At 42.0% G+C, this 14,270-nt stretch overlaps 1 protein-coding gene across 1 annotated transcript in view; it reads left to right on the top strand.

Moving 5' to 3' along the window:
• The window catches only part of ppp1r13l (protein phosphatase 1, regulatory subunit 13 like), a 200,402-nt gene that overhangs the window by 158,313 nt on the left and 27,819 nt on the right, over positions 1-14,270 (top strand). The window contains exons 6-7 of the mRNA XM_039768088.1: positions 1,927-2,025; positions 2,230-2,321. Of these exons, the coding sequence (XP_039624022.1) occupies positions 1,927-2,025; positions 2,230-2,321 (191 nt within the window). The remainder of the gene's footprint in view (positions 1-1,926; positions 2,026-2,229; positions 2,322-14,270) is intronic.

Genomic DNA, 14,270 nt, shown 5'->3' with positions numbered 1-14,270 from the left:
ATTACATTTTGAAATACATGTCTGTGCATGGCCCCCATCTTTTATAGTGGTGCAAAGTGCAGACTGGGAAGTGTAGTCCATTAGTGTAGCCTTGGGGTGCCACTGGGGGGAGGCGGCTGCAGGAACAAATTGCCCCCCTTAAAGTAACCTCCACCTGACCCAGAAGTACCTCCTACTTGTGGCAGTGTCACACAGGAAGTGCTCATGTGTCCCTCATAAAAGAAGCCACCCAACCAAATCCAGGCAAGCCAGAGTCGGGTGAAAATGGACGAAGCTTGCCTGGAAGAGTAAAAGGAGAGGACAAAAGAAGAAGAGAAAGAGAGTATAAGAGGAATTGTGCTTGTGTGATATCTGTTTATCATCTGTGAGGTATGTGTGAAAGTAAATCACTGTTTGAACTGATACTTATGTTGGTGTATTGGAGGGTTTGGCAGCTTACTGGTGCCCCCTACTGGTCATACTGTTTAAAGAAAAACACTAAAACAATCTCTCTATTATCTATATATATAATTTAATGTGTGGATGTATGTATGTTCCAGCATCATGTCCGAACAGCTGGAGCAATTTTCATGAAACATTTTTCTCAATTGGTCGGCTAAAAATACTTTAGGGTGAAATCAGCCCTAACCCACCCCCTTCTGGGTAGGGTAGGGGTTACCTTGCGGTCTTGTATACATGTTATCATTCAGTTGACACTCTGACCGACCACCGGAGGGCGAACTGGAGGTGACTGCCAGCATTCTTTATGTTTGAGCACCACAGCATGACCCTGTTGCTTACAAGACTGTAAGACAAGCACATTAAGGAGTCTTCATTGTTTGTTAATTTATTTTTATTTTATATTATATAAGTTGTGGGGTTTTTTTTATTATATTTTTCTCAAACAATTAAAAAAAAAAACACTTTATTTTGCTCTTGGGCAATGCTGGGTATTTCAGCTAGGATAAAATAATCCTGGGACGAGACGTGACTTTTTCAGAGAGATACTTTCATGTCCCAAGAGATTTAACGACACCCGGGGCTGGAAATAAAAGGCAAAGAGTAGATGACAAAGTAGAACGTCGTAAAGAGGTTCAAAAACGTTGGCACAATACACATGCAGAGCAGGTTAGAGATTATGAAATTACTAAAATTCGAAAGTCTCAAAAAAATGATAGTAAAGATCGCATTATCACAAAGAAATGGAAATTATTACTCGGTGAAATAACGGAACAGCGAAAAGAGATTGAATATATGGACATAGGTGATATGACAGAAGTATGTCGATATTGTTCAGCTTTAAAGTTTAAGTCGGAAACTTGTAGATCGTCTAATTTGTGTTGCCATCAGGGAAAAGTAGTGTTCCTTCCCAATGAAGAGGCCTATCTGCAAGAATTAAAAGATTTGTTGTTCGGTGAAAGTGAAATCCACATACGTGAGCAGCAAAGACGTGAAGTGGCTGGCGCGTAGGGCAGACTGGAGGGGTCGGCGAGCGAAGCCCCCTAGTACTTCTAATAACAATTTTAAGCTAAGTATGCAATGACAAAGGGCTTCCTCAAATGACTTAAGAAATATCTTTTTAAAATGGAATGTTGTTGTGGAAGTCAAATGGGGACGATCTGGTAAGCGGTGTGATTTGAAAACACACGCTGCTCAGTTTGATACGTCCTCATTACTGCAAGATGTGGTCCTTTATGGATGCACCGTACTGTTAAGAGCTTGAGAAGTGTTTTCACCAGGAAGGGCCTTATTTAAAGAGAGGATTGACTGATGCCTTTCTTATTTGCAAACGATCAGCAATTGGTAAACTGAATGAAAGCATTGGAAGGAGACCAGAAAAGACCACTCAGTCCATGTAGTGTGTTCGGACATTAAGAATGCCGTTTGGCTTTATCTTCTTGGGCGTTTTGATTGATGGCTGGTGATCGTTTGCTTATGTTGTTCCAGATGACGTGCAGGCCCCACAGAAGCCCACAGGGATATGGAATGAATCGAATCTGGATGTGGCCTATGAAAAACGATCGCACCAGAAGCCCGGCTATGAGAGTGAGTTGCACCTGATACTGAGAGAGTTGATTTCTTTGACATCTTGTAAAGCACTTTGAACCGCTTTGTTTGTGTGGAAATGTCCTATAGAAATATATGTTCTTACCGTTATTTCTCTTTTCCTCTCTCTTTGCTCAATCTTGTCTAATTTAAAGTGATGCCTCCCACACGTAGTATCAATTTGTGCCTTTTCTTAATTCGTAGGGCTAGACAAGCTGAGGCCAAATCCTCCACCTTCTGTACTGGTCAGCAATTGGCGAGAGTCTAATTTGGATGCACCTCCTTCAGCAGTGAAGGTAAGATTTGGTGAATTTGTAACACATGTAGGTGGACTGAAAGAAACTTTCTGTAATCGGAAAATATCAGCCGCGTTAAATGGTGGCACACCTACAGTGGATTCAGAAAGCATTTAGATCCTTTCACTTTCTGCGCATTTTATTGTGTTGTAGATTTCATTTGTAATGGATACATTTGCCATTTTTGCCCGTCGATCTACACTCAATAACCCATAATGACAAAGTATGTACAGTGGACCCTTGACTTACAAACTCAATTCGTTCGCGAGGGCTAGTTGTAACTCAAGTTGGTTGTAAGTCAAGACTATTTTTCCCATAAGAAATAATGGACATACCCATAATGCATTCTGAACCTCCCACAGCAACACTTACTTAACCTTTTCATAATAAAAAAGGGTTGTATAATGTGCATAATTGACCGAAACACCAATAATTTTTCTAATGTACTAACCAAAAAGTTATAAAAAGTGCCCAGCCTACTACCAGAAGTAGGCTAGATTAGGCTAGGAGCATGGCGGCGCGCATGGTAGAGGCAGCTCAGGGCTCTCCTTTTCATTGCACTTTTTTGTTGTTTTTGTACTTTTTTTTTGCTTGTTTGTGCACGATCGGTTCGGCGAACATCCGCTACACCCGTCAGAACCTTATAGACATCGGTGTCCAGAGCCAGACATCTGTATCGAGTGTTTTTCATCACACGCACAACATCCCAGACAACATAGCGAGACCTGCGGGCTCTCCGTGGATTGTTGTCGGGTCTAGGAGACGACGCAGACGGAGGGGGGAAAGAAAGCAGAAGCGGGGCCGCAGATCCGCCGTTATGCTAAGGCTAAAAAAACAACCATACAAGCCCTATACAGAACTTTTTTTTTGCAACTTCTTTGCATCTTTTTGCACCATTTGTTTATTTAGTTATTGTGTTCTACACATATGTCTGCACTAAAGGAGCTGCTTTCAATCTCATTGTACATGTGTATAGTGACAATAAAAGGCATTCTATTCTATTCTAGAAACAACAATTAAATACTGTACTCACCATTTAATTTGACATCTTTGGGCTACAGGAGAATGAAACGGAAGGTGGTTATTGTTTAGAAGGAGCCTCCTTATGCAAATCTTTTCTTTGTAAAATTGTCGAGATGGTGGATTTCGACATGCTGTACATATTAGCGAGATCGGTCTTAGATAGATAGATAGAGTTGAACGCCACTCTCATATTTCTGCACGATTTCCTTCTTCGTTTCGATTGTGATCGCTGTTTCTCAAGCACTCAGTTCAAAGTTGGCCGTGTTGTGAACTGCTGTAATAATACACTCCAAAGCAAGCCGGTGCTGACTCAGCCTGTTGATACCATCATGTGCCGCGCCAGCCCGCTAGCTAACATCCCTTAACAATCGCTTTCTTTACCTTTGTTACCTTCTCTTCCTTCCTTAGCAATCATGCGTCTTGCTTGCCATGGTCTTAGTGAATTATATATATAGATAAATCACTGCACTGTCCGAAATTACGTCCACAAACACAAGTATCTGGGCTCCGACTGACGCTTATGAACGCTCTCGGCTGTTTGTTTACAATCGCACAAGTGGATACACGTGACCGCATTCGGGTTGTAACGCAAGATGTTGGTCGTAAATCAAAGGTCGACTGTACATGTTTTCAGAAAAGCTTACTAATTTATTACAAATCAAAATCTGAAATCTCTCATTCATTTCACTATTGAGACCCATAACTCAGTACTTTGTAGCAACACCAACTTTGAGTCTTCTTTGTAACTCTCTACAATTTTTGCACACTTGCATTTGAGTGGTTAATCCCATACCTCCTGGCTGATCCTCCCTAGCTTCATTAGATCGCATGTTGCTAAATTGTCATCTTCAGGTCTCTCCACACTATGTAGTTTAACCACTCAAGTACATTCAAAGATTTGCCCCAAAGCCACTCCGGTATTGGGTCTTATATTCTTATGTCATTGTTGAGCCGAAAAGTTAACCATTGCACCAATCTGAGGTAGCATACACTAGGGAGGAGGTTTTCTTCAGGGACCTCCCTGTACCTGACTTCATTCATCCTTTCCTCAGTTCTGACCTGCCTTTCTGTTCCTGCCACTGTGGTCAAAATGTCTTCTCCTAGAACCTCTTTTGGTTAAAAATCATACAAAAGGAAGCTTGTTCAGGTGTCTTTAATTTCCCTTCATGAAGAGGGACGTTACAGCAGTCTGCTAAGGGATAGTTCACTGAGCAGAAGTGTTAAGGGATTGTCCCAGAGCAAAGACAGAGGGCTATACAGTAGTGCTTGAAAGTTTGTGAACCCTTTAGAATTTTCTATATTTCTGCATAAATATGACCTAAAACATCATCAGATTTTCACTCAAGTCCTAAAAGTAGATAAAGAGAAACCAGAGACAAAAATATTATACTTGGTCATTTATTTATTGAGGTAAATGATTGAATATTACATATTTGTGAGTGGCAAAAGTATGTGAACCTCTAGGATTAGCCGGTAGTTTGAAGGTGAGATGTCAGGTGTCCGGTGTTTTCAATCAATGGGATGCCAATCAGGTGTGAGTGGGCACCCTGTGTTATTAAGTCTGCTCTTCACAACACATGTTTGTGGAAGTGTATCATGGCACGAACAAAGCAGATTTCTGAGGACCTCAGAAAAAGAGTTGTTGATGCTCATCAGGCTGGAAAAGGTTACAAAACCATCTCTAAAGAGTTTGGACTCCACCAATCCACAGTCAGACAAACTGTGTACAAATGGAGGAAATTCAAGACCATTGTTACCCTCCACAGGAGTGGTCGACCAACAAAGATCACTCCAAGAGCAAGGCGTGTAATAGTCGGCGAGGTCACAAAGGACCCCAGGGTAACTTCTAAGCAACTGAAGGCCTCTCTCACATTGGCTAATGTTCATGTTCATGAGTCCACCATCAGGAGAACACTGAACAACAATGGTGTGTATGGCAGGGTTGCAAGGAGAAAGCCACTGCTGTCCAAAAAAAAACATTGCTGCTCGTCTGCAGTTTGCTAAATATCACATGGACAAACCAGAAGGCTATTGGAAGAATGTTTTGTGGACGGATGAGACCAAAATAGAACTTTTTGGTTTAAATGAAAAGTGTTATGTTTGGAGAAAGGAAAACACTGCATTCCAGCATAAGAACCTTATCCCATCTGTGAAACATGGTGGTAGTAGTATCATGGTTTGGGCCTGTTTTGCTGTATCTGGGCCAGGACGGCTTGCCTTCATTGATGGAACAATGAACTCTGAATTATATCAGAGAATTCTAAAAGAAAATGTCAGGACATCTGTCCACGAACTGAATCTCAAGAGAAGGTGGGTCATGCAGCAAGACAATGACCCTAAGCACACAAGTCGTTCTACTAAAGAATGGTTAAAAAAGAATAAAGTGAATGTTTTGGAATGGCCAAGTCAAAGTCCTGACCTTAATCCAATCGAAATGTTGTGAAAGGACTTAAAGAGAGCAGTTCATGTGAGGAAACCCACCAACATCCCAGAGTTGAAGCTGTTCTGTACAGAGGAATGGGCTCAAACTCCTTCAAGCCGGTGTGCAGGGATGAGCAGAAGTTACCAGAAATGTTCAGTTGCAGTTATTGATGCAAAGGGGGTCACACCAGATACTGAAAGCAAAGGTTCACATACTTTTGCTACTCACAAATATGTAATATTCGATCATTTTCCTCAATAAATAAATGACCAAGTATAATATTTTTGTCTCATTTGTTTAACTGGTTTCTCTTTATCTACTTTTAGGACTTGAGTGAAAATCTGATGATGTTTTAGGTCATATTTATGCAGAAATATAGAAAATTCTAAAGGGTTCACAGACTTTCAAGCACCACTGTACTGTATTTACAGGCGGCTGAATTTACATAATAATGCTGAATTAATGCTTACCTGTCACTTGACATGTACTCTGATTGGTTCATTAGCTTAAATACCTAAATAAAAGTCTCATTCCACTACATTCTTGTCCTTCTCAATAATCCTTAAGTTAAACTCTTACCTTTTTATAGAATTTCTGTGTACATGATAACCATCAAGTCTTACTGAGTGCAGTCGTGGCCAAATGTTTGAAGAATGACACAAATATTAATTTTCACGAAGTTTGCTGCCTCAGTGTTTTTAGATCTTTTTGTCAGACATTTCTATAGTATACTGAAGTAGAGTTACAAGCATTTCATAAGTTTCAAAGGCTTTTAGTGACAATTACATTACGTTTATGCAAAGAGTCAATATTTGCAGCGTTGGCCTTTCTTTCTTTTTCAGTTCACCCTGACATGCTGGCAATCAACTTCTGGGCCAAATCCTGACTGATGGCAGTAGCCCATTCTTGTATAATCAATGCTTAGAGTTTGTCAGAATTGGTGGGTTTTTATTTGTCCACCCACGTCTTGAGGATTGACCACAAGTTCTCAATGGCATTAAGGTATGGGGAGTTTTCTGGCCATGTACCCAAAATTTCAATGTTTCATTCCCCGATCCACTTAGTTCTCACTTTTGCCTTATAGCCCGGTGCTCCATCATGCTGGTAAAGGCATTGCTTGTCACCAAAGTGTTCTTAGATGGTTGGGAGAAGTTGCTCTCGAAGGATGATTTGGTCTCATTCTTTATACATGGCTCAGGATCGGGGGGGGCACCACCAGTGCAGAGATTGCTCAGGAATGGCAGCAGGCACAGTGAGGCAAAGATTTTTGGATGATGGCCTGGTGGGTGTCAAGAAGAGCAACAAAGAAGCCAAGAAAAACATCAGGGACAGACTGAGATTCTTCAAAAGGCTCCGGGATTGGACTGCTGGAGTCAAGTCATTTTCTCTGATGAATCCCCTTTCCGATTGTTTGGGGCATCCGAAAAAAAGAAAAGGTGAGTGGCACTATCATTAGTCGTATGTCAGGCCAACAGTGAAGCATCCTGAGACCATTCATTTCAGCGAAGGCAGTGCAGGGCTCATTCACAGTTTGGCCTAAGAACACAGCCATGAATAAAGAATGGGACCAAAACATCTACCGAGAGCAACTTCTACCAACCATCCAAGAACAGATTGGTGACCAACAACGAACAATCCAGCATGATGGAGCACCGGGCCATAAGGCAAAAGTGAGAACTGAGTGGCTCGGGAAATCAAACATCGAATATTTTGGGAAACTCCCCAGACCTTCATCCCATTGAGAACTTGTGGTCAATCCTCAAGAGGCGGGTGGACAAACAAAAACCCACCAATTCTGACAAACTCCAAGCATTGATTAGGCAAGAAAGGGCTTCCATCAGTCAGGATTAGCATGCCAGGGTGAACTGAAAAAGAAAGAAGGGCCAACACTGCAAATATTGACTCTTTGCACAAACTTCATGTAATTGTCAATAAAAGACTTTGAAACTTATGAAATGCTTGTATTTCTACTTCAGTATACAATAAAAATATCTGACAAAAAGATTTACAAACACTGAAACACCAAATCCTTGTGTCATTCTCCAGACTTTTGGCCAAAACTGTATATGACATCAGACAATTTAGTAAACCACCACCTAGAACATTCTATCTCTTTACCCAACCATTGCAGCAGTCCCTTCATGCTTTTTCTAAGACAAATGCTACATAAATCTTTTTAATGTGTACTGCATACCAAAACACTTCATACGCACTAACTATATTTCCCCTTAATTCTCTCACACCCCTGTAGTATGATGCTGCCACCACCATGCCACACCATAGGGATAAAATTAAGCAGGTGATGAGCTGTGCCTAGTCTTTGCAAAGCAGTAGAGTGTTGTACCGTGTAGATTGACACAGGAAAAAGTAGGGTGAAATTACACCTTTTATAGGCTAACTAAATAGAGGCTAAGGCCTCTTCATCAGGTGTGACGTGGACGCTGTATAGCGCCCGACCCGGCAGAGACTCACACAGAAGCACGTGTAGAAGGAACACAAAACTTTTATTTTTCTTCTTCAGCTGGGGGGCACTTCTTCCCCGTGAACCCTCCAGTCACAACACATTCCCAAAGCACTTAAGTCACAGACCACACTCTTCCTCTGGAACCATCTCTCCTTCCAGGCAACCTCTTCCTCCCGATTCTGGCCCTGAGTAGTGGTTGCTGCTTCCTTTTATGGCCCTCCCAGAAGTGCTCCCGATGCTTGCTCACCTGTTTTCAATTGCATTCCCGGGTGGGGCCGAAGTTTAGACCAGCTGGGCTCAGCGATCCATGCCACGTCCCCTGGCGGCCACCCCAGATCCCCACAGAGTTGTGGAGAACTCCATCTCCCATGGAACCCTGCGGGAAACTGAGGCACCATCGTCAACCAGGGAGGCTGCCACCAAGCATGCTGAGGAGCCCATGGCTGCTCCCCCGGAACATAAGCAGAAGGGGCATCCTGGCCGGGTCTCACCACACAGGCAAGGTGTGACAAAGAAACTGAAAAATACTCTCGCTTATATTGGGACAGCAAAGTGATTTTTATCTTTTATCTTAACAAACTTTTTGTTCAAATCTTTGCAATATTAATACAACTTAGAAGAATTAACCCTGAAAAAAAGAGAACAATGAACTAATAAAATGTAGAGATAAGATAATCATCACTAGAGAAAGTCCTGTAAAGTTTTCTTGAAGTGCATTGTCTGTAAGATAGGCCTCTAATGTAGCCAGCTGGTCATTCAGTCTGTTAGTCCACATATGTCCTCATCCCGGAGTGTCACTCTTTTACTGTTCCGAAAAACAACGTAATGGTCCATCCTCTGCTGATGCCAGTGTAACTTCAAGGCCGTCAATCGATGTGTTATGAGGAGGAATGTTTGCATGTGTCATCAAAAATCGCGCAGAAGAAGAACTACTTCCGGTTTCAGACGGACTGGAAAATGGCAAATATCATTCCATAATATAAAAATGGTGACAGGGCCGATCCAAGCAACTATTGGCCAGTAAGCTTAACATGCATTGGAAGGAATTAATTATTTAAATTAAAATTATTGGAAGGAATTATTAAGGATAAGATTGAGCAACACATGGCAAGGACAGGAGTTATTCTGAACAGTCAGCATGGGGTCAGAAGAGGGAGGTCGTGTTTTACTAACATGCTGGAATTCTATGAGGAGGCAACAAAAGCATACGATCAATGTGGAGCTTATTAGATTATTTATCTGGACTTTCAGAAAACATTTGATGAGGTGCCACATGAGAGGGTGGGCATCAAACTAAAAGAAGTGGCACTTCAGGGTGATGTTTTTAGATGGGTGCAGAATTGGCTCAGACACAGGAAGCAGAGGGTGATGGTGTGAGGAACCTCATCAAAACTGGGCGATGTTAAGAGTGGTGTCCACAGGGGTCAGTGCTGGGGCCGCTGCTATTTTAAATAAATATAAATGATTTAGATAGGAATATAAGTAACAAGCTGGTTAAGTTTGCAGATGATACCAAGACAGGTGGATTAGTAGATCATTTGGAATCCGTTATATCATCACAGAAGGACTTGGATAGCATACATGCTTGGGCAGATTTGTGGCAGATGAAATTTAATGTCAATAAATGTAAAGAATTACACATAGGAAGTAAAAATGTGAGGTTTGAATACACAATGGGCGGTCGGAAAATCGAGAGTCCACCTTATGAGAAGGATTTAGGAGTCGTAGTGGATTCTAAGATATCAACTTCCCAACAGTGTTCAGAAGCCATCAAGAAGGCTAACAGAATGTCAGGTTATATAGCGCCTTGATGTGTGGAGTACAAGTCACAGGAGGTTCTGCTCAAGCTTTATAACACACTGGTGAGACGTCATCTGGAGAACTGGGTGCAGTTTTGGTCTTCAGGCTACAAAAAGGACATAACAGCATAAGAAAAGGTCCAGTGAAGAGCGACTAGGCTGAGTCCAGGGCTACAAGGGATGAGTTATGAGGAAAGATTAAAAGAGCTGAGTCTTTACAGTTTAAGCAAAAGAAGATTAAGAGGTGACCTGACTGAAGTGTTTAAAATTATGAAGAGAATTAGTCCAGTGGATCGAGACGGTGACTTTAAAATGAGTTCATCAAGAACGGAAACTTGTTAAGTGTAAATTTCTCACAAACATTAAGAAGTTTTACTTTACACAAAGAACGATAGACACTTGGAATAAGCGACCAAGTAGTGTGGTAGACAGTAAGACGTTAGGGACTTTCAAAACTCGACTTGGTGTTTTCTTGGAGGAAATAAGTGGATAGGACTGGCGAGCTTTGTTGGGCTGAATGGCCTGTTCTCGTCTCGAGTGTTCTTATGTTCTAAAACATCTATGTGAGTTCATTTGCTGGCGCAGTGTCTGACCAGCTTCCCATACATACAGCCCAGTGTCAGGGCACCTTATGCACATGATTAGGTAGACCACATTAGCAGACTTGCATGTGAACGAACCCTTTATTTTATGCTCCTGCTGGCAATATGGTATAACTACTTGATCTGTTGTGTAGATATGTACACAGGTGCCACACCTGTTCTGTAGGCAGGGAGATGTTCCACTTGCTGCTAAGCCTCACATAGAGTTTTGGACAATCAGTTGTTTGAGGTCTTTGTAAGAAATAGTGATTGGACTTCTACAGTAGAGTTCCATTCTCTCAGAGTCCTTTAAACTGTCTTAAGCTTTTTACTTCTGTATAGCCCCGCCAACAAAAACGCCTGATGGATTGCTGCTGAGATGGTCATCCTTCCAACAGGTTCTCCCATCTCAGCAGAGGACTTTTGAAGCTCTGCCACCATCATGCTTCACCACTTTACCATAGGGATGGGATTAGGCAGGTGATGAGCATTCCCTGAACTTCGTACTTGGTGTTCTGCGCAAAGAGTTGGTTTTGTCTCATCAGAACAGAATATCTCTTCCCTCATTCAAACTTCCATCTAGCCACTACATACTATAAATGTCTAGTTGATGAGTTCTGTTTCATCAGATTGGCTGGCCCAGCGCTGACTCAGCTGTAGAATGGCCAATATGGGGGAGGCAATTTGTTGGCTGAGGTCTTCAGGACTCTGACCGTGTCTGGCTTGTCTGACTCCTTTTCTACAACCTGGCTGTGATTCTACAATTAGCTGATAGACAGACGCTGTTGTTTTTCATTTTTGTGAATTTGTTTCTTCTTTGTTGTTGATATATTTGAACAAATCTCTTCCCTCTTAATGTGATAGTTCTGTATTTATTGAGTGGTATACTGTATTCATGTGTTTTGTCTTGAGCGATGTCACGGCACTCTGCGCCTGCACGTCATGAGGAGTGTATTGTTGTCATTTGTTTTTCTTCTTCTTGTCTTAGGGGTTGCTGTCAAAAAAACTGGGCTTGTTAAAGACCATTGAAACATTCCTTGTGTGTCTTTGGACTATACGAGAAATAAATTGTTGTTGTTGGAATTGTTGAGATGATCATCCTTGCAGCAGGTTCTCCCGTCTCAGCAGAGGGCTTCTGCTGCTTTACTTTATTCACCATTGGGTTGTTGGCCACCTACTTGACCAAGTTACTCAGTTTGGCAGGATGTCAATCTCTAGGAAAAGTCCCAGTGATACCAAATTTCTTCCATTTCACAATTATTGATGCCAATTTGCTCCTGGGAACACTCAGGTATTAACCCTTAAACTGCCGGAACTGGCTATAGTCGGTTCCCAATGCAATTTGCCAGCACGCCGGAGTCGAGTATATTCGGCAACGTACATTTGTTGAACACTGCAACCGGCTAAAGTCAGTTTCCAGTGCAATTTGGAAGCACGACAAAACCGAGTACGGTATATTCGGGGTGGGACAGTAGAGGGCGCTGTCACTCCTCCAAACCCGCAGACAACACGTCGAGACACCAGGTAAAATATAAGAAATTAATTTAATTTTTGTAATAATGTGCACAAGCACCTCCACCTCCACAATACACAATAATAATCAATAATAATCACAATATAGGATGGTCCAGATCTAATTGTGCAATTTTCATTACACTATAACTTATTTAGTTTATTACATAGAAAATCACCTGAAAAATCCCGGACCATCGAGTAGTGTGCAAACTGACGACATGAAGAATCATCTTTGCGCCAAATGGAATCGTCCCCGCATAAATCAAATTCATTCAGACGATCTGGATCTGCATAATTAGATTACTTCATTTCTTCCGTCCCCGTGACTAGGGAGTACTTCCGGGCTATAATAGAAACACTTGTGCCTCCTTGCAGTGTCCCCTGGCAGTCCCCAGGGTATCCAGCAGGGCTGTGAAGCCGAACTCCATTGTCCATGATGCCCTGCGGGAATTCGGGGCACCTCCATTTTGTAGAGAGGACTCCATCTAGCAGCCTGGGGGTGTTGGACGGGATAAACTGCCGGCCATCTCTCACAGGGGACATACATGCAAAGTGCATTCATTGAACTCCGCAACTGGCTAAAGTTGTTTCCAGGTGCAATTTGCCAGCATGCCAGAGCTGAGTATATTCGCCGACATACATTCATTGAATGCTGAAACCGGCTATAGTCACTTCCCAGAGTAATTTGCTACCACGCTGAAGCTGATCAGTCAATGCTGAACATTCATTGAGCAGCCAGCTCATGAGCACTGGCGCCCCCTGCAGCACTGCAGCCTCACTGTCTCTGGGATTGAGCTGCTGCACTAGACTAGCCTGCCAGCAGCAGCGTTGGCCTCTGTGTGTTTGCGTGCAGCCAGTTCAAATACAGTTGGCTCGGTGATTTACTGAATTTCATCAATGGCATCAGTTGCTCCTTGTACATATAATAATTGATTATTGCAGTAGATTTTTTTAATAGTTTTTACAGTTCATTGGCACTGTGTAAAATGATTACTAATGCAGTAATCGTGATGGACTCGCGTCTTGAAACCCGAAAACACGATCATAAAATCAGACCCTGACTTATACGCCCATTCAAAAATGCGACACTTAATTTTTTTTTACATCTTCTTGCCTCCTCCAATCTCACATCAGTTTGTGATCGAATTTTGTTGCAGCAGCACAGTTGCCAATTTCTTTCGCCATTTCAATGACATTTAATTTAAAACCAGCTTCATATTTTCCTCTGATCGAACGCTTCATCGTGGATAAGGGATGCTCTTACGATAAAGGTGTATGGGGGTGTGAGATACAAAAAACACAAAACCGTGCAAATATCGCTTCAGAATAGTTCAAGTATTACGGTGTGATCACGTAGGAACATTAGAGAGACAGAGAGACGTGAGGAGCACACGCTGATACAGCGCATTGCTGCACCCACGTAGAAAAAAAGGTTGTGTGCTCCGTGGTGACTCTCTCAGTCGGGCGTTAGCATATCGTAATCTCTTGGATCAATAGCGTCAGTTTTCCACATTCGATTTATATGACTGACATTATAAAATACCAGAAATTATACTTTAAAATCAAGTCCTGACTTCACCGCGGGAGAAATTATCTGCAAATACAGTGGTGTGAAAAACTATTTGCCCCCTTCCTGATTTCTTATTCTTTTGCATGTTTGTCACACAAAATGTTTCTGATCATCAAACACATTTAACCATTAGTCAAATATAACACAAGTAAACACAAAATGCAGTTTTTAAATGATGGTTTTTATTATTTACGGACAAAAAAAATCCTAACCTACATAAAAATCACCTAACTGTGGTGTATCACATCTGAGTTCAATTTCCGTAGCCACCCCCAGGCCTGATTACTGCCACACCTGTTTCAATCCAGAAATCACTTAAATAGGAGTTGCCTGACACAGAGAAGTAGACCAAAAGCACCTCAAAAGCTAGACATTATGCCAAGATCCAAAGAAATTCAGGAACAAATGAGAACAGAAGTCATTGAGATCTATCAGTCTGGTAAAGGTTATAAAGCCATTTCTAAAGCTTTGGGACTCCAGCGAACCACAGTGAGAGCCATTATCCACAAATGGCAAAAACATGGAACAGTGGTGAACCTTCCCAGGAGTGGCTGGCTGACCAAAATTACCCCAAG

The sequence above is a fragment of the Polypterus senegalus genome, chromosome 11 (assembly GCF_016835505.1).
Source record: "Polypterus senegalus isolate Bchr_013 chromosome 11, ASM1683550v1, whole genome shotgun sequence".
In the NCBI taxonomy this organism is placed as follows: domain Eukaryota; kingdom Metazoa; phylum Chordata; class Cladistia; order Polypteriformes; family Polypteridae; genus Polypterus; species Polypterus senegalus.
Note: the sequence above shows the minus strand (reverse complement) of the source record. Positions and strands in the feature narration are given on the sequence as shown.